The sequence below is a fragment of the Eubalaena glacialis genome, chromosome 3, assembly GCF_028564815.1.
Source record: "Eubalaena glacialis isolate mEubGla1 chromosome 3, mEubGla1.1.hap2.+ XY, whole genome shotgun sequence".
Taxonomy (NCBI): domain Eukaryota; kingdom Metazoa; phylum Chordata; class Mammalia; order Artiodactyla; family Balaenidae; genus Eubalaena; species Eubalaena glacialis.
This window is the reverse complement of record NC_083718.1, coordinates 133,708,882-133,730,302: the sequence shown is the minus strand read 5'-3', so window position 1 is coordinate 133,730,302 and position 21,421 is coordinate 133,708,882. Positions and strand designations below refer to the sequence as shown.

Sequence of the window (21,421 nt, the reverse complement as noted above, 5' to 3'; positions counted from 1 at the left end):
AAACATAAATCAGTTATTTAGAAATATGATGGTATATTTCAGAAGAAATGTTGAAAAAAAGCTGAAAGTAGTGATGTTTGGAGAGCAGGCTGGTGGGGGGGTTAGAATGAGGAGTGTGGGTATCATAATAAGCTTTTTTTAACTGAATGAAAGGTTCTTTAAATTCTGTAGTGCTTTACAATTTTCAAAAGTTTCACATACATGACTTCATGTAATCCCATAACCCTTTTATTTATCCCCTAACCCTATATTGCCCCCATTCCCCCACTAGTAACCACTAGTTTGTTCTCTATATCTGTGAGTCTGCTTCTCTTTTGTTTTATTCACTAGTTTGTTGTATTTTTCAGATTCCACATATAAGTGATATCAGACAGTATTTGTCTTTCTCTGTCCAACTTATTTCACTCAGAATAATGCCTTCCAAGTCCATCCATGTTGCTGCAAATGGCAAAATTTCATTCTTTTTTATGGCTGAGTAGTATTCCATTGTGTGTGTGTGTGTGTGTGTGTGTGTGTGTATCACATCTTCTTTATCCATTCACCTGTCATAATAAGCATTTAGTGCCATTTGACTTTTTAAAGGGATGAACATAATATTGTGATTAAAAATGAAACATTGAAGAAAAGAAATGCACATTTGAGACATAATGGACATCCCATACACAGACACACAGACACACACACACATTGATAAGCCCAAGTCTACACACAATCTAATCTTTGTAATATTTCCTGAGCCAAAAATAAAGAAGTAAATGAGATCTATCATCTAACAATCAATATTATAGGATTTGGTAGTTTGGATGAGGAGGAAAAGTAAAGGAGGCAGAAAAACTTAAGAAATGGAAGGCATGGCCCCTGAATTCAATGATCCTCCAGTCTGGTAAGAGGACAATCTCAGAGGAGAAGGAGACTGGGAAACTAAAAATTCTTTTTAGGGAGAAAAGGAACAGAAACCTTTTATAGGCATTTCTGTCTATGTCGCCTAGAGATTTCCTATGAGTTGTTTTTCAAAATTCAAAAGAGAAAAACTTGTGTGTGTTTAGCTGACAAGTTGAGCTGCATGACATTCCAGAGAGAAAGGAAAATCATGGTTTTTCAGCTAGAAGATACCACATAGATCAACCAACCTCTGATTGTACAGATGAGGCAAATAAACTTAAAAGAAGCTATGTATCTTTCCCTATGTGGGACCAGAACTAGACTTCTAATATCACTTGTGTGTTCTGGTGAATGCCCAATACTAAGTTAGCCAGACTGTACTATAGTGGTTTGAGATGAGAAAAATCATAATTAAATTTAATGTTCCATTGATGAAATCCAGATAATAAAATAATATTAACCATTACCTACTTGTATAGTGCTTTCAAAAGTATCCTTATCTTCATTCTTATTTAATCCTAATAATCCTGTGCTGATAAGAAAATTCAAGTTCAGAGAGGTTTACTAAATTGTCAAGGGCAAACAACCACTGAATAGCAGATTAGATAAATGGACTTAAGTGTTCTGACTCCTTGTCCAACACTGGGAGTTTTTCTTTTTCATTATGACCCACTAAACTTTAGAGAACATTTTAGAGAAATGACGTTGCTTTAAAAATGCTTTAAAATATTTTAAACATGCAATCTCTTAGTAGTGGTCAAATATTAATTAATTAAATTAATAAATGAATTATTTTAGGTTTCAATGACAATTCTGCTGAAGGGATAGTAGCAGAAATATGCAAAATGGCTATGGTGGGAGAAAATCTATCATAAGGAGAGGAGCCATGCATGTCTAACTAAGGCTGCAAAACATTTAAGGCAGCGTTTCCCCTTCAGAGCTTGGCAATAAATGAATATTATTTCTCCAAAATTTTTCAAGTAAAAATTAATTCTGTCACTGCAATTCTTAAAATAAAGAGGCCAGGCAAAAAAAAAATTTTTTTAATGGTCAAGGAATGTTGAAAATAAGTAACAAAGAGCAATTGCTCTTCCTCTAAAAATGGCTTTTCATGGATCTTCTAAGGAGAAGACTCCAAACCACTGACTTATGAAAACCAACTTGCAATTTCATGCATACTATGTACAGCTGTCCAATTCACATACACACATCCAGAATGTAGGATGCTCTGGTATCAAAGTGTGGGGTTTCCAAAATATAAATATTTCAGTGCTCTAAGATGGTACTTTTTTCCTCAATAAGGCAAGAAAAATGCAAAGATAAATGTCATTAATTGCTCCAGATGTTTCCCTCTAGAGAAGTACAAACTATAAACATCAATACTGCATTCCACTAATAGCTTCAAGCATTGGCTTAAAGCATCATTAATTTTACATTTGTAAGAAGGTCTGCAAGTATATGCCTTGCATTTTACTGAAAGTTTCAATCAATAGGTCCTCCTTGCTGCTTTCATTCTAAATAGCAACACAAAACTATAGTACATGCAGAAGTGTAAATATGTATTTATACATATACATAACATAACATAAAGTCATGTAACAGAAAGTAACTGGAAGTTAGATTCTAACCATTTTAGACCTTGCATTTTTCAGGTGAGGTGTTATTTTTTTTAATTGATTATTTTAATAGTTGGTTTTAAATCTCTCTTGCTGGATCAACACAAGGCAGAACTAAAACTCTGTGTAAGGCAAATGTGTCATTGGATAACGTGTAATTCTTTTTCAAAAAATGGTCCTTTCATTTTTCAACCTGTTTTTGGCAAGTAACCTATATTGCTCCTCTTCTGTTTGGGATTGTGTTGTTTCTTTTCCCCACATGATGGCAATTTTTAAAAATGATTGCAGTTCCTTTTAATAATTCTACCCCCCATTATGTTGATTTACTATTATGGGCATTATGCTGATTGACTATTATGGGCATGTCATTCCTTGACATGAGATGTCAAGGAATTTTGGCCTTCACAGGGAAGTAATTATGTTGATTTAGCTGCAGTTTTCGATTTTAGTTTTCAAACCAAACATGGACACTTGTGAGGTTCCTTGAATCACAAAGATTCTCTCACAGTGAGAATTCTTAACCTGTGTGTATAAATTTCCAAGACATCTGTAGACAGACTTTAGGAGGACTGCACAATCTCTGACACTGTAAAAAAATTCTCTGTGCTTTTTGTGAGAAGGGGATCCAAAACTTTCACCAGATTATCAGAGGGGTCTCTGACCCCACAGTGTTTAAGAACCAGGGTTCCACTGGGTACTTCTAGTTAAATCTAATTTTAAAAGGCCTCAATGGGTGGTAATGGTTTCAGAATTATTTTCTTCCAATGTTCTTTTCAAAACTGAATTCAAACAAACTTGTATGTTATATTCAAAGACTTCTTTTTAAAAGATTGCATAATAATATTAGGCATAAGCACTGACTATCCATAGCCCTTCCCTGCTTTGCCTCAGAAATTTACAGTAAACTAATGGGTACCTTTGTTTTCATTTTAATTTTGGGTCAGATTTGTGGTTTAAGTTTTTCAACTTCCCATTTCATGCAAACTAGAGTTTAAATGTCAGTTATAGAGATCATGACTTGAACTCTGTCAGCAAAATGTATGGTAGTAGCTCTACACCTGAGGTACTGCAGACTGGCACGAACTCAGAAAGGCACAGGCTGATAAAGAGACATTTGCCCCAGATTTGCCTGCTCTTTGATAAAAATTATGTCTCAGATTAAATAAAGCTCTTACAACTCTGTAACACAGATCAAACATGCAAAATTTCCGTTAAAGACAGAATTTGGTAAATTAGTTCTCTCTTACCAAGGCACCTTGCCTGGAAATATGAACTTAATTAAGAGGAATTATAACAGATTTTCGAGGTCCTGAGAGAAATGGACCATCTTTAGATATCCCTTTCAGAGACATATAACCCTAGGGCCTCTTATCAAGAACAAAATAGGGATTGGAGGCATCAATAGAAAGATGATACTTTCTAAGAAATTGTACCTCTTTGTCTGTGAATAGGTTTATGTGATTTCGGAAGTGGATCAGGGCCCATGGTGATCAGGGCACTGCTGTAGTGGTAGTGCCACATTTTTGTGCGGTCAGACACAAACTGGCATTTTAATGCCTGCTTCCTTGAGAAATGCCACAATGGTGCCTGTCAGGACCAAGATCCCACAGATGGCCTTGTCCTGCAAACCCTTACACACCTCGCTTCCTCCTAGTGGCCATGGCCCTTGCCCTAAGGCAGAGGCTCCCAACTAGGGGCCAATATGTCCTCCATGCTGCATTTGGCAATGTCTGGGGACATTTTTGATTGTCACAACTAGGGCGGTATTACTGGCATCCAGTGAGTAAAGGTCAGGGTAGCTGCTAAACAGCTTACAACGTACAGGACAACACCCCACAACAAAGAATTATCTGCCCCAATGTGTCAAGAGTTCCATGGTTCAGAAATCCTGCCCTAAGGCCAAGTCACTTTTCCCCACTCTGTGAGATTACAGAGGTATGCACGATTCAGACCCACACTTTTTACAGGGCCACTAGAATTTAGTCAGTTTGAATGCCTTGGAAATTGTGCTGCTTTGGGCAGAGTGGAGTGAAAAAATATCCTAAAATGTGCCTCCACCTTCCTGGTTAATACCAACTCCTTTCTTCAAAATGCAGATTAAATGTCAACTCCTACAGGAAACTATTACCTATTTCAGCATCACCTCCCACATATGCTTTCATTACCATAGGCTTACCCCAATAGCAGCTCTGTTCAAATGATTTCCTATTCCCCTACTAGATTATAAGTTCATTGAAAGCTGGGTTTGTTTGTTTTTTAAATCCCTGTGTCTTAGTGCCTACCAGAATGCTTAGCCCATAATAGGTACACAACAAATATATGTTGAAGAAAAGAACAAGTCTGGAGGACTGGCTTGGATTCTGAGTACCTTCCTCCAAAATAGGTTTACTCAAGACTGTTTTAGGTGAGCACAACAACCCCCAAGATACCTAAGGATGCCTGACTCCTTGTCCTCCAAGAACATGAAACTGGGCAATGTCATTCCATGGCATGTAGGTTCATCAGCGTTGTAGTGGAAATTCTTGGTATACCAGAAGATAGCCATAATGATGTTTACCTCAAATGCTACAAGACAAAGACTGTAGAGATCATAAGATCTGGTCGGGGACTTCCCTGGTGGTCCAGTGGTTAAGAATCCACCTTCCAATGCAGGGGATGTGGGTTTGATCCTTGGTTGGGGAACTAAAATCCCACATGCCACGGGGCAACTAAGCCAGCGTGCCGCAACTATTCAGACTACTGAGGCCGTGAGCGCTGCAGCCTGTGTGCCACAACTAGAGAAGTCCACGTACCTCAACAATAAAGAGCCCGTGCGCAGCAATGAAGACCCAGTGCAGCCAAAAAAAAAAGATGTGGTCAGGGGTCTACGGCAGAGCTCTCCCTAAATGTCTTTTCTTAGGAGGAAGGAGGGCAAGCTCGGCGTGTTACTTATAATGAGCTTGGCTTTGCAGTCTATGTTCTACAGAGCTTCTCCCATCACTGAGGGAGGAAGAAGTAGAGTTGAGCTGAATAAGCACATGGAATAGGGTAGTGGGGTAGCCCAACACATCCCTACCAGTAATCAGCTCACATCAATACACAGGTACAAGTCTGCTAAAGGAGCTGACTATGAACAAGGACAATTCTTATGTTGGCTGCCTGTAGATTATACTCAAATCCACAAGAAAGTAGGAGAACTAAGTTTAGAATAATTTATAAATGTGCTTTTGTATTAAAAACAAAAATTCTGAGATTATAACATGGCTAGGTATCATATTGAAAAGCACCTCTCAAGTTTATAGCACATCAGTGATAATTTGTACTATATGTTATTATGGAATATAAAACAAAATGATTTAAATATTACAGATAGGATGATGCTATTGCATTACATTGTGCTGTTATTTTGGCAAAGCACATCAAATAGGATTTTAGCAAAATACTTAATGTGATTATAAGTAAAACATTCCTGACATGAGTTGGCATCAGGAAAGAAAGACAGGGACATTTCAGAACATTTGACTTTATTTTCCATTGACAAGCACAACATAAATAACGTACATTTGTTAAGTACACAGACTAGCTATGACTAGAATGCCATCAAAATTCTGATGTACTTTTCATAGTCTCTTTTATTTTTTGTCTCCACCATATTGAAGACTACCCTTTAAAACATACTGGAAGATATGTTTAAATACACTTAAGATAACTAACTACATACAGGTGACAACAGTATACCTTCCCATTTAACCAAGTGTGTAGGGATGGGATGCTGAGTAGGAGAGGTGGAGAAATGTACACTTTCTATATACTGAGCTTTACATGATTGATTAAAGTGCCAATGATTTCAATTCTTACTTAGATACATTTTGAAAATAATATATTCATTTGTTGTAAACAGATCAAAATAATCAGTGCCTATTTTTAATTTGTTTCCTTAAAGAAATGTTCAACTTTATGTTATTTGTACAAAATTGTTTGGTTAAAGAAGAGGGAGAAGGTAAGATATTTCATATATATGCAGGAAGATTGGGAAGAAAAAGAGTTTAGCAGTCAGTGATGACTTGAGTGAATTTAACATTCACTCTTACAGAAAAGAACACTGGCCACTCCTTGCTTTGTCCTACCGATGCTCAATTATGAAAAGATAAATGTGGCCTCTTCCTCTCCTTCCTTCTCTGAAATGGCCTAAAAGGATGAAGAATCTTGACAAGTTAGAAATATACAGGTTTTCCTTCACCTCTTTCTCTTTGTTCTCTGTCCCACCCTCCATGCCTGTTCCATATGAGTGTCCTTTCAAAAGCTGAAAGAACATTGAAGTCCATCAGTAAGTCATACACATTTTCTCCTGCTGAACATTACAGCTTTGATTTCTACAGAAACTGAAAACCATAGAAAGAAACTATTTTCAAATAACTATTAAAGGCTGGTGATTGGCTAGCTTTTGGCTAGATATCTGATTCACTTTAATTAAAAAGCCAAAATATTCTAATTCTAAAACAATTAACAAAAGAATTTAAGATCTGCTCTAAAAAAATTTAAAAGTGCTATCATCTCTAAAATGCTCAAAAAGCCTGAAAAGGCTAATTTGTATCTGATGGTAATCTCTTTCCTTCTTATCTTTACTCCCATAATAAAATTATTTCATCAAAGCAGATATTAAAAAGCAGACTCAGATGTTTCATATATTAGGACGTTAGCATATTAGAAATGTGAAACCATTCTCTCTCTTAAAAGCAATCCCAGCTTCATCATAGTAAATATTTCTGTTACTTTTTCTCCATGAGAAAATGGAAAAACAGGCTGGAGGCAAGGGCACTGGGGGAACAGTCTCGTTCCTAATGAAGAAATAAGCATTCCAGTGGATATTTGAGTTGTTTATGATTTGAAACAGATTGATGTAAACCTTCTGAAAATAAAATAATTTTCATTCTCAATAGATAAAATGTTTGATTTATATATGAATAAATATGGTATATGTCTGATTGAACTGCATTTCTAGAGAATCAAAATGTACTTGGCCTGTGGTATCATAATGTAATGGTTTACAACTCAACTTGTATAAATTATAAGCCTTTAAATAGAATTCTCACTTTAGGAATTATAAAATCGAGACTATATAAAATAAAAATTCTGTGCTCTTTCATTACTTAAAAGAGTAGAGAACAGGGAAGAGTGAGAAAGGAAATGTAAAGTAGCATGCTTTGAAGATGTATTTCCATGTGACTTAAAAACTAACTGTTGACCTCTTTTGGAAAAAAAATGCCGCACTTCTAGACTTGTTGAAGTCTTTCATAAATATGTATAGTTTCAGTTTTCCCTTTGTCACTTTGAGAACAAAGTCACCCTGTACTACTCTTCTTACTTTCTTCAGTTTTATTCAAGGAGGACTCAATCCAAAAAAGGCATTCAGGGAAGGCATGTGAAAGATTTTACTTAATAACTACAACATGAATCATTATAAAATTGAAACCTTTTGCATGAGAGTAATCCAGGGGAAATGAACTTTTACATGTAATTAGTAACTATACTAATGATACCAGTATAATGGAGTTTTAATTTTTGAATTTTCCCTAATTCTCTGTTTCATGCTTCATATGTAATCACCACCTGTCAGTAGTCTCAGAATTCTGAACTGATAGCAGCTTCGTAACAAATGTGCATGTGAGTTTTAGATTGATTTCCAAATTTTGTAAATAGACTCTATCATAACCTATGTTAGGAAACATCACAGATTATGTCACCTCTTATTAGCATTGTATTGCAACTCAGAAAACAGTTCTGTCGATCTAGCCACAATATTACTCTTCATTTAAAAAATGTTATAATCTCGTTCATTGAACAATTCTTTTCATTTATTTAGACCTCAATTTTTGCAGATTTGAGATATAACACAATCACAAAGCTAGCAATAAACAAGCAGTTGTGAAGATTGGGCATGGTTGGTGACCTAAACTTTTCACAGAGGTAAATCATGGAAATTTTAATTATTCCATACTAAGCTTTTTATATGTTTGTAGTAATAAATACTCTCTGTAGTAATAAAGTCTCTCTGTGTCACTCATCTTCTAGTAATCTGTATATTTCAAGAGAAGCTTTGGGGTTAAAATATGAGAATAAATGGGCAATATATGTGCCTAAAATTTCAAAAAACAAAATTTTTCTATTTTCTGTAGCTGACTTAATCCCAATATGAAGAACTATGATTACTGACATGGGGAAGACTGAAAGCAGATCACTAATCTGGGGTCAAAACCAACAAAAACATATAAAGTATTAAATAAATAAAATTCCTAATTCTTGAAAATTTAATATTAGAATACTGCCACAGATTGTCCACCTTATTAAAATACTGTTTTGTCAAAGTTTTTAGTTTGTCTATTACTCAATGCCAGTGTGGCCACAGGGTCTTTTATAGTTAACTTTTATATGAGCTTCCACAATTTTATTCCATAACATGGTCAAGAGGTCTTTTATATAATAAAGAAGTGTTCAGTATATATGTATACTTTTAAATTGACAATCATTTAAATCTGGCATGATTAAATGTTTACACTTAAAATAACTTCATATATAGCATTAGGTAAATTTGATAAATCTTGGGACAACACATTTTGTTTCTTCAATTTAAAATATTTTAAAGATATCCACCATACTTATTTTATTTGAAAAGTAAACTGTTCTAATTGGTTGATGTGTCATCATTCTCTTCTGTGACACAACATAGCAGTATAAATTCACCGTTTGGAAAATCAAAACTGCTTCGTAAAATCTATGACAGCTGACTTTACATATATTTCTACATTGCATTCACTCACTACTTTCTATTTAGTTTCCTAGGTCTCTATTTTTTTTTTAACCAATACTGAGAAGTTTTGGAATTCTCATAATTTATGCATGCATTTTTTTCCTGCTCAGATATATGCATGGATAAACTAAGTATATGCGAGTGAATTTAAAGGCCAATGAACTTAAATGTGGAAACTGACATACTCTTCTGCAGTGACTTTAGATGTTTACTTCCTAACCACATCTAGGGCCTCTGAACAACATCTCTGACATCTAACCTCAACTATCACCCAAAGGCTGATATCATTTAGGACTTAACATTTCTTATCAGGTTTTCCATGTACCAACAAATGGCTGCCTACATAACAAAACTCACAAGCTGTTTACATAATTCTTCCTTTTCCATCTCCTCTTTTTTTTTTGACAATAATATTATATTTTAAAGTCTCTACTAAAAAGATAGCCTCTTATCTCCAGATCTTTCTTCCAGAATTACTTGTTTCAATTATTTTATTCATTAATTCTTTTTTTTTAACATCTTTTTGGAGTATAATTGTTTTACAATGGTGTGTTAGTTTCTGCTTTATAACAAAATGAATCAGCTATACATATACATATATCCCCATATCTCCTCCCTCTTGTGTCTCCTCCCACCCTCCATATCCCACCCCTCTAGGTGGTCACAAAGCACCGAGCTGATCTCCCTGTGCTATGCAGCTGCTTCCCACTAGCTATCTATTTTACATTTGGTAGTGTATGTATGTCCATGCCACTCTCTCACTTCGTCCCAGCTTACCCTTCCCCCTCCCCGTATCCTCAAGTCCATTCTCTATGTCTGCGTCTTTATTCCTGTCCTGCCCCTAGGTTCTTCAGAACCATTTTTTTTTTTTTTTTTCAGATTCCTTTTCAAGCTTGTTCAAAAACTGCCATCATCCACAATTACCATGTATCCCTGGGCAGGAATTTGTTTTGTAGTTAAGCATGAGTTTTAGGCTGTTTTGTCTTTATGCATTTCTGTGGTTTGATGAAAAGTGATATTTCTTTGACAATAATCTCAATTACCACTTGGGAGTATCAGTCTCTTAAATTATTAATACAAATAACGCACTTTGTTATGCAGCAATATGACACTGCACATTTGAAGATAAATTTGTGTTTCTGTAATTAAACAAGCAGAGATCATTCACTTTATCAGCTTGATGGTCTGTAATGGCATGAAGCGCTTCAACCATACTGTGGGGCCCCACCAATGTGCACTTGGTTTTGGCAGATAATGATTCATTCATTCTCTGAACAAATAGTCATTGAACACTTTCTATATTCCAAGTGCTGTACTAGGTGCTGGAAGAAATAACCCAATCAAGTTCATACCACTTGAATCTATACTATGTGTATATCTAAACCTAGGGTCTGAGGACCACCCAAGAGGTAAAACCTCTTCACTATAAGATCATTTAAGTGCACTTTTTTCCTGAAAAAAAAAGTATGTAGTTTTGTTTCATCCTCCATGAGGTGACCTGTAGGATAATCCAATTCTATGGCATAGAGAGATTTTATAATGGGGTTTTAGTATAGGTTATTTATCATCATTTTTTCCAAAACTTAGACTAGTGGAATGATCATGAGTTACAAAAGTGCTCCCAGCAGATTTTTTTTCTTTTATTTGAATTTTTGAATTTTATTTTATTTATTTATTTTTTATACAGCAGGTTCTCATTAGTTATCTATTTCATACATATTAGTGTATATATGTCACTCCCAATCTCCCAGTTCATCCCACCACCACCCACCCCCCCGCCACTTTCCCCCTTTGGCGTCCATACGTTTGTTCTCTACATCTGTGTCTCTATTTCTGCTCCTAGCAGATCTTGCCTTCTCACTCAATTTGACATGGTCATTTAAATTGATTCCTCCTGATTGACTTAGAGTGGTGTACATATTAATCTAATAGATATTTTGTAACTCTTAAAATTAATTCTCCCCCAAATGCTTATTGAACACAAACACAAATGTAGTTACTATAAAGGAGTATAAATAGATCTCAAGTTTCTAAAAACTAGGAAAGCAATAAAGGAAAAAGCAAATTAAAATCTTCATGAGAAAATGTTAGTAAGTTTCCAAAATGAATGCTCTAGAGAGTATGAAGAACATTTTGTGTAGGTCTGATTTGAAAGATTGTTGTGTTTGTTGGGGAAATCTTTTTTTTAAGTGTAATTCTCAAAACTTAATGTAGTGACCTACTTGTGCCAAAAAGATATCAAGCTTAGCTATCAAGGTTTGTACACATGTAGACCCTGAGAGAAACATTTTAAGAATAAATATTTAGATAGAGCTACTTTGAGAAGAGGGCAGAGAAAGTGCTGTGAGGGATCAATATTATTAATTTCCTAATCCTATAAATAGGCCAAACTATGGAAGCTTCAAAATATTTATTGGTCTTAGAATCAGAGTTAGAATTTAAATACCCAAAATACTGAAGAGAATACTTTTGGTGGAAAATCAGGGAAGATAATTAGCCAGAGTACCTATATTTAGTGCTCAAATCAGTCCTTAAATAGCATTTTGAAAAATCACTTCACTGACTCCCAAGCACAGTTTTATGAATCTTCTGCAGACTTATAGAAATTAAAAATGTAATCAAAAGGAAGAACATTTAGCAATTTGGATGGTCACAGATTCTGTCATTTTTGAAATAAATGGAATTGACTCTTATTCAGATAATGAGTAAACCTAATTACCAACCCAACCAAAACTTAAACTTTGTAAGGTTAGCAGCTAATTTACATATTGAGCAATATTTAAATAACATCAGTACCAATGAACACTGTGGATACGTTATAGATTTTTTTTTATCCTAACTCAACTTTTTAAAAAAATGTAAGGGGAATAAGAGTGACACAGAGAGAAAGAGAGAGAGAGAGTAAAAGAGAAAGCAGAAGGCCAAGGTCTTTGAGCAAAAACAAACCTTGTCTTCAACGATCTGTTCGTTAAATTCAGAATACTAGAATATTAACTATTCCCATCCTGCCCCCATCACAGACCAAGATCATTTATATAGAAAAAAAAGTCTTCACCTAATAAATAATCACATATTCAGCTACAAATGACAGAGTCCCCCAAACACTAGACTATTATTTATCTATTTTCCTTTGTTTGTGTTTGAATACTTCTGGCACATGGGGGATTATCTATGCTTCTGAGACCATTTAGCCTTATATCAAAAATTCTACTTCAATGCATAAACAGTGGCATGCCAGAGATGCCTAAATTCACAGTATGGTTTAGGGCTATTTGTTGCCGAAAGCTGTGAACATGCAAGTTGATTAAGAGTTCTCTTTCATGCCTCTGTCTGTGTTATTTCATTGGATAGTGAGATAGTCTGTACTTTCTTTCCATTACTACAGCAGCTGGAGACAGCATTTGCTACCTGGCAAAACTTTTGAAGAAGGATCTTTCTTAGCAGCAGATAAACCCAGGGATCCAAGATCTGGTTCAGTGAAGCCAGGCGAACAGCTATTAAGAAGAAGCTGCACTCTTTCTGCTTTTCTGTGTACGTCTTGCAGTGCTCAACTGATGTATGATTGAAGATCATTTTCAACATCATTATCTAAGAAAAAGGGACAAATTATTATTCCAAAGATTAATAAAGTCATATGCATCTCCCCTACATGGTACTTTGCACATAAATTAACAATAAATTGGTTATTGGATTGAAATGATTAATTCAAGCAACATTTATACTCACATAACACAACCCTGAATTATATAAGATATTTCTCTGGATTTTCCCACATTTTTGCCTATTCAACGTGATGCAGATTTTTTAAAAGTACATGTACTCAGGCTCTTGGTTCTTGGGATTTAAGAAGTTGGAAAACAACACATCTCAAAATTAGCCAAAGTCATCTGTCTTGCTGCAGAAAATACCAGGAGGTTGACACCTAAATGAGAGCCAATGCTTCAAAAAAACCAAAACATATGTAATCTTAAACTTCAGTAGTTGTAACTGGAAAAAAAGAAAAAAAACCCTTGAAGAAAAAATAGAAGCAAGAAAGGGGAAAATAGTAGTTATATTTTCTTCTTCTTCTTCTTCTTCTTCTTCTTCTTCTTCTTCTTCTTCTTCTCCTTCTCCTTCTTATTGTCATTAGCATTTGCCAAATCCTTACAATTTGCCTGACACTGTGTCAAGTTCTTCATATGCATTTAATAAACAATAGAAGATAAATATTATTGCCATCTCCTTTTTACAATTGCAGAAACCAAGGTTTAATGACGTAAAATGGCTGAGCCAGACTTAAACCCAGGTTCACTAACATACGTCAGACGGCATTTTACCTTTTTTTGGTCTCTCCCTGGTCACTGCACACACACTAGAATGTAAACTCCATGAAGGCAGAATTTGGGACTATATCTTTTTTTCCTCACTAGTTCATTCCCAGTACCTAGACCAGTATTTAGCAGAGGGTGTTCAATAACCATTTGTAAATGAATATATGACCCATATACAAATATAATATATGACATCTATAACATACATAATATAAATATACTTATATTTGAATGAATAAATATTTGTGATTTCCACAGAAGAGAAAAAAATGAAGATTCAAATGTATCTGAAAAGGTATTCAAGCTCATTAATCATCAGAGAAATGAATATTATGACAGAGTAAGAAACCATTTTACACCCACTAGTTTGACAAAAATGGAACGTGACTTTTCCAAATGTCGGTGAGGATGTGGAGCAATGTGGATGCTTTTACATACTATTAGCAGGAGCGTGAGCTGGAGCGGCCACGTCGGAAGACAACGAGGCCCCATCTCCGCTGCTACTGTGCAGAAGTCCCACTCCCAAGAGTACGCTGCCCCTAACTCCTGCACCAGAAGTTGTGTGTATGACTGTTCATTACAGCATTGTTCATAACAGCAAAAAACAAGCAGGAACAACCCAAACATGGGTTCACGCCTGCAAACAAAGAAAGGTGCTGACTTTATTACCAGCTCCTAAACTGGTCTTTCTAGACGTACATGACTATTAAGCACTTGAAACGTGGCTGGAGAAAATTGAGATGCTGGGATATGTAATGACTAATGAAATGATAATATTTTTGATATAGTGTGTTAAATAAAGTACACTATTAAAATTAGCATCACTTGTTTCTCGTTACTTTTTAAAAAATGACATTACTAGAAAATGTAAAATTATATATGTGGCTTGTATTTGTTGCTCACGGTACATTTCTATTGAACCCAAAATGTCTCTCTCTTAAGGCTCACATTTATTTGGATGTTCTGTCCTCAGGTCACACATCCCAAATTGAAGGGGTCCCAACATCCCTGGGCATCCCAAACACCCACAAACCTACTATCCCAACAATGGCACTTTCTTTCTTACACAGTCACCCTGGCTCAACACGTCAGAGTCACCTTCGAATCCTTCTTTTGCCTTGTCGTCTGCACTGCCATTTGCTCTTGTTCTAGTCTCATCCTAGTTCAGCTCCTCCTCTCATCTGAATTATAGTGATAACAGACACCCCGATGGTGCAAATAGATGTCAGCACGACGCAGATTCAGCCTTCTAAATCTCGGCTCTGATCAAATCCTCACCAGCTATAAAAATTTTAGCTTAGTCTTACTGGACAGAATTGAGTCACAGGTAATTCTTAAACCAATCACTGGCAAAGGAGATGGAAATTTCCAGGTTTGGCTTATAAGACAAATCCATTCTCTGGGGCTTACACCCTGGTCCTTGACCAATTTACCACCTAATACCTGAACAAAATTATGGCTCTATAAACAAATAAGAAGAGAAAAATGGGTAGGCATATATTCTGACTCTGTAATTTCTTTCAAAGAAATTTTTTCCAAGGGATTTATTCAATAAAAGGAAAAAGCTGGACAAATAAGTGAATGTTCAGTGAAGAATTATCTAATCTAGTAAGAAACTGCAAACAAATAAATCTCTAGTATCAGGAGTAAAGTTTAATAAAATACAGCCTGTTTGCCTAATAATAGATATATGAAGTAAGTGAAAAGAACAGAATGCAAGATACTATCATGTATATAAAATTATATTGTTATTACAATTAAATTATGTAAAATACGTAGACTTGCAGAAGGCAATGGAATTATTATTATTAAACAATTATTAAATTATTTAAAATTTTTTATGTACATAAAAACATTTCAAGCAATTTAGGAAAGTCTTTTGTTTAAAGGGAGTTGATTATTCCCTTTATTAATAAATATGAATTATTATACACGAAAATTATTTAAAATAAATATATCTACATTAGTATCTTCTGATGCTGGCTCGGAGCCCTGTGAACTGAACACTACCTCCCACATGTGATGAATGTTAAGGGCCTCGAGATGGGGCGATTATCCTGAATAATCTGGGTAGGCTCAATGTAATCACACAGATCCTTAAAATCTGAGAACCTTTCTAGCTGTGGTCAGAGGGAGATGGGTCCACAGAAGAAAGGTCAGAGAGATGCAGTGTTGCTGGTTTTGAAGATGAAGGAAAGGAGCCATGAGTTAAGGAATTATAGACGGCCTCTAGAAATTGAAAGAAAAAGAAAAAAAAAAGCAAGGAAACAAGTCTGATTCTTCTTCAGAGCTTCCAGAAAGTAATGCAGCCCTGTGCATACCTTGATATTAGCCCAGTGAGACCCATGTCAGGCTTCCAACCTACAGAACTGTAAGATAAATTTGTATTGTTTTAAGCCACCAAGTTTGTAGTAATTTGTTAAAGAGCTACAGTAGAAAACTAATACACCCACAGAGTGAGTTCTCAACAAATGCTGAAAGGGGATGGGGAGGTATGAGCTTGAAAATGACTTATTCTCTCTCACAGATAAAACATCCTAGCAATTTTCCTTACTTTGTGCACTTTCTTAGGAAACTTTTTTTTAACATAAATAAAGTAAAAGTAAACTTCACCCTAACTTTTATCTAAATTATCTCAATTTCTATATTTGCAACATGTAAAAATGCATTCCTGTTATTCAAGTTATATCAGTTAGATCTCAGTCTTTGACTAAAAGGTATAAAACTATATTTTCAGTTCAGTTACCTTTACGAAAAACACATGCTTATTAATTCTTTCGTCTTCTTTTTATAAGCTATTGGTGCTAACTCTTTCAGTCCCTCACCTCATCCAATAATTAAATATATTTGACCACTTACCATCTTTCAGGAAGTGTTCTGAGCCTCATCTAGAATGATTTAAAAACTCACTTAAGTTACATTTTCATTTTCTTTTACAAAATAAAGTATTGGATTTCTCCAACTTTTTATAATCAGGAAAATTCACAACATTACTTATTAAAATGGGATTTCAGTCATTTTACACAGTCCTCCTTGATTATTTAAAAATTAATTTTTATGAGGCTAATAATTTAAAATTATTTTTATTAGGCTAATACAGGTTTCATATGCCTTACATTGGCTAGTCCACTGTAATTTCCCATAATTTCCTATTGACAATGCAGTGATTATGAAATTATGAAAACAAGCTCTGTAAGCAATAGCTGGCACATGGGAAGAGACACTTGAGCTTTCCCAGAACTCATGAGATGTGCAGTATGAAGATAATTGGAATTAGATGCAGTGAGCATGATATTGTCATTTCCAAATGGCAGCAGGGATGGAAGTAGAACTCTTAATTCCTTGTTTAATTTTAAACATAAATACAAGTTAACATCCATGAAAAAAGCAAGGAAAGGAGACTCCAATGCTCCTGCAGAGCTTCCAGCAGGGAATAGAGCCCTGTGGACACCTTGATATTAGATGTCCTATATTAGACGTCCTTCTATTTAAGGAGCTGATCAGTGATGACAGTTTCTGAAATATTTTTTAGACGATCAGACTTTGCGAGAAAAACTTTGGCATCAACATATAGACTTCTGGTAGATTATTCCTATTAGTCCCATTCTACAAGGGAGAAGGGACAAACAGAAACCAGGATGCTTGGCCACCACTGAAGCTATTTTTTCAGCAAACACGCTGCACAACTGCTCCTTCTAAACAGCCTCATATAACAATCTGGTCAAGGGAGCCGTGAGACCAGCTGTGGTTAAACAGAGCTGCCGCTCTTCTGTCAGCATCTTCTCCAGGCTCCATGTGACTCTCCCAGGCCTCTTGCCTCTCCTCCGGTTATCAGCAGGAAGAGAGAGTTCTTTTTGTACCGTGATAGCGAGGAACACAACTACATCAGTAACCCCTAAATTCTCCATCCCTGCCTAGTGTCAAGGGCAATTACTTTTCTCCATCCTAAAGGAAGATTTGTCCGATTTGTCCCTTCCCCAGTGATAATGATCTTTTAAATGTACAAAACACTAACCAGGGAGACTTTTTTTTTTTTTTTGGTCACACTGCACAGCTTGTGGGATCTTAGTTCCCCGACCAGGGACTGAACCCAGGCCCTGGAAGTGAAAGCGCGGAGTCCTAACCACTGAACCGCCAGGGAATCCCTGGAAGATTGTTTTTAATATTCTGCATTTGGATTTTATTTTACTGCAGTAGGATTTAAAAGTACACATTTAAAAACCTTCAGTACTTTATTTCTTGGTTCAAAAATGCCTTGGGCTATAGGCTACATATATCTATTGAAGATGATGAATGAGAAAACCCAGAAAAATTAATTTGTGGGGAGGGAATAAAATTTTTATTTTCCCTTAGGCTCCATTATGTGGTTTTTATGCATTTCCAGATTATTCCTAATATAATGTGTAAGAGAACTTTCCTCACAGCCAATTTTTATTTATGATGTTTTGTTTTCCATAATCTCCGGTTGTCAGGCTATGGGAGAATAACCTGCTCCACTGGAAACTCCCTGCATAGTTTGATAAATGTGCTACATTATAATACATTGAAACCAGTCTGGGAGCTTTGAACCACTTAATTACATAATTTGAAGGACTTTGATGAGAAGAAGTTTCACTGCAGATTTAAGAAATAATTGTAGTCTTTTCAATCTGATTACAACTCTGTTCTCAGATTGCCAAGTCACCTCAGCATTCTAGACTTTGTTTCAGAAGCTTCTCCTCTTTATCTAATCTGGAAAAGTTGGAAATAAACAGTTCATACACATTAAGAAAAGTTACTAGAAGTTGCATTACTTCATCTTTACTATCAACGCAATTTTATTAAATGTTTCAAAACAACAATGGACTAAGAATCAGAAGAAGCAAATCCTACCCGGGCTCTGCCACCAATTATGACTTTAGGCAAGTCATTCACTCTCTGTGCTTTATTAAATTTACTAGTAAACCATGGGGTTCGACTGGATGGTCTCTTACATATACTTCTATGGCTAAATTTTTTCTGATGAATTCTGGGGCAAAACTGGAAAATGAATAAGGATTTAATTTGAAAAGAAAAGAAACTGAAAAGTAAAAGATGTGGAACAAAAGACAAAACTCTTCTGCAGGAAAACCCCAAATGTGTCTTTTGGGAAATGGAAGAGAGAGGAAAACTACAAAGTTAGAAAGTGGACAGTGTAAGAAGACAAGGGACAAGAATTCATTAAACTTCAGGAGGAGATATTTTAGAAGTTCAGGCTTAGGCAAACACACTGATCAAGAGTTAAAGACCTGGACTTCCCTGGTGGCGCAGTGGTTAAGAGTCCGCCTGCTAATGCAGGGGACATGGGTTCGAACCCTGGTCCGGGAAGATCCCACATGCTGTGAAGCCACCGCAATGAGAAGCATGTGCACCACAAGGAAGAGTAGCCCCAGCTCACCGCAACTAGAGAAAGCCTGTGTGCAGCAAGGAAGATCCAAAGCAGCCAAATAGAAATAAATAAAATATAAATTAAAAAAAAAAAAAGAGTTAAAGACCTGCCATAAATCTGACTCAGCTCTGCTTCTAGTTTGGGGACAAGTTACCTAACTTTGAATCTTGATTTCTCTTCTTCTCTAAAACATGATTAATACATGCTTACAAAGCATCTTCTCCATCTAGTAATGCAGTTGCAAAAATTAAAATGAGGTAAGGATAATTAACACCTTCAATCTACAGAGCATACCTCTCCCCAAGCCCCAGGCTACTGCTCTATTGTATAGGTTTCTAGAACAGAATGCTTTGAGGTTCAAAGAAAGAATAGGGGACACTTAGGGGAATAGTGCAAGGAAATGAATGTATGATCTATAAGTCTGCTTTCCTTAAATTTCTACCTAGTAGAGTTATTTCAAAAAAACCTTCAAATTTGCACTTTAAAAATATTTGGTAATGCAGAATTATTATCCAATCACTACACAGGGGAACTCAAAATTGTAAAGAAGGCTGCAGCTTGCCACCACATTATTTGGTACCTAGGAATTACTTTCTTCTCTCAATTAGTATGCTCTGTAAAATCTGTGTGGCTCAGTATAGCTCAGTACATATGTCTAGATAAATATTTATCTTTCTATTAGAATAGTCAAAAAATGTCAGTAACAAGTATTCAAATTCTGGCTGAAAGGGGGAAGGCAAAATCTACTCTATAAAAACATTCATTCCTTGGATTATGGATGATAGATTAGCTTTGTAATACTCATGTCAGGAGAGGTATCTTTATTATATTTCAAACTTTTGTATCTCAGGTGTCAAGAGAAAGTCTAGACAATATGTCTTTGTCAAGGTTTAAGGAACATTAATGTTTAAAAATGTTTAGAATTAGGATAGTTTTTTTTTTCTTCCAAAATATAGTTTCATTTAAACCCAAAATGCTCTATACTACTATCTTACACTCAGACAGAACCACAGTATTAGTGACGATTAAGAGCAGCTAAATGGTTAAGGAAGGAATCAGAGATGTGGGCTAAGTTTTGTGTGCAGGGATAGTCTCCTCAATATAAAAGAAAATTAAAAACTTAAATGGCCAACAAAAGGACAATGTTCAAATTATGGAACATCTCTCAATGTGCATAATATATAGTATGCTTTCCAATGTTAACATTTAAAATCATGTTTTTGAAGAATATTTAATAACGTGAAGAAATGTTCAGGATGTGAAAAGTGGAAACAAATGTTTATTACATAATATAATCCATTAAAAAAAACAATTCTGGGTGTATATATAGAAAAATACTAGAAGCAGTTAACTCTGAGTAGGAAATTAGGGTGATTTCTATTTTCTTATCTATGTTTTTCTTTGTTTTCCAAATTCTCCACAACAAATGTGTTATTTTCACACTTCGAAAAGAAGCATTAATATTAGAGTACTTGAAAGCTTAGGTATAAAAAATAACTTACTATATAATTTATTGGCAAAATTTTAGCGTCACAATCCATCCTAGAACCATCACGTGGTCATTTTAAGTTGAATTCTTAGGTAGTCAATGTGTGACTAATTTAACAACTAATAGGTAAACAGTCTGACACTCTTATAATGGGTCAAAACATTTAACTTAATAGACAAATTCAGTTTGGTTTATTAAAGGGAATGTGATGTTTAGTGGTAAAGTACTGGCGTCTGAGATTCATGGACAGTACAGCCATGATATACAAAAGAATCCCCTCCTGTGCCACAGTAAGTATACAACACAGGCTAATACTGTGATACTAACCTGATATAACTTCTTATTTAACTTTGTTTCGTGTCCAAATGACACTCATTTTTAGATCTGTGCTGTGGGAGAACTTTACCTCATAGGGGGATCCAAATAGATGCATGATGTACTTGGGATGGGCACTGGGTAAATATGGGCACACTGGGATCTCTTTTAGAATCCATGATCCCCAACCTCCTTATCTCATTCCCTAGTTAGCTCATCTCTCCCCCTCGCTCTCTCTCTTTCATTCACCACAGTGGCTATTTTACACATTTTCTACTGTACTAATTCACATCACAGAAAAAAAAAGCTGTTTAGGGTCCTTTCACCTTCTTAGGACCAAATTCAGCATCTGTAGCTCTCCATTCCTCCTTTCCTCTTGTTCAAACAGAAGACGTGTCCCGTCTCCTAGCTAAGACCAACCTCTGTCTGTGCCCTGGATCCTATCCTTCATGAATGTTAGAAGCCTTATTTTCTCAATTATCTCCTTCCTCTTTTATCTTTAACTTTTGGCTTTTTCCCATTATCATTTTAACATATCTAAATTTATCCTACCTTGAGAAAATAAAACGTCCTGTGGAATTCTTACCTCCCTACACATACTGCTCCAGAAGTTAC

The 21,421-nt window shown here is 35.5% G+C and overlaps 1 protein-coding gene across 3 annotated transcripts in view; it reads right to left on the bottom strand.

The window, feature by feature from the left end:
• Window positions 1-21,421, bottom strand: part of PTGER3 (prostaglandin E receptor 3) — an 83,269-nt gene that overhangs the window by 32,733 nt on the left and 29,115 nt on the right. The window contains exons 2-3 of one of the 3 annotated variants that reach the window (XM_061184025.1): window positions 12,694-12,873; window positions 6,084-6,780 (exon numbers count right to left, since the gene is read on the bottom strand). The exons of 1 other annotated variant lie outside the window; for it this stretch is intronic. In XM_061184025.1, the coding sequence (XP_061040008.1) occupies window positions 6,601-6,780; window positions 12,694-12,873 (360 nt within the window). In that variant the 3' untranslated portion in view covers window positions 6,084-6,600. Of the gene's footprint in view, window positions 1-6,083; window positions 6,781-12,693; window positions 12,874-21,421 lie in introns of those variants that run through there. One more of the 3 variants, XM_061184023.1, reaches the window with a different exon arrangement.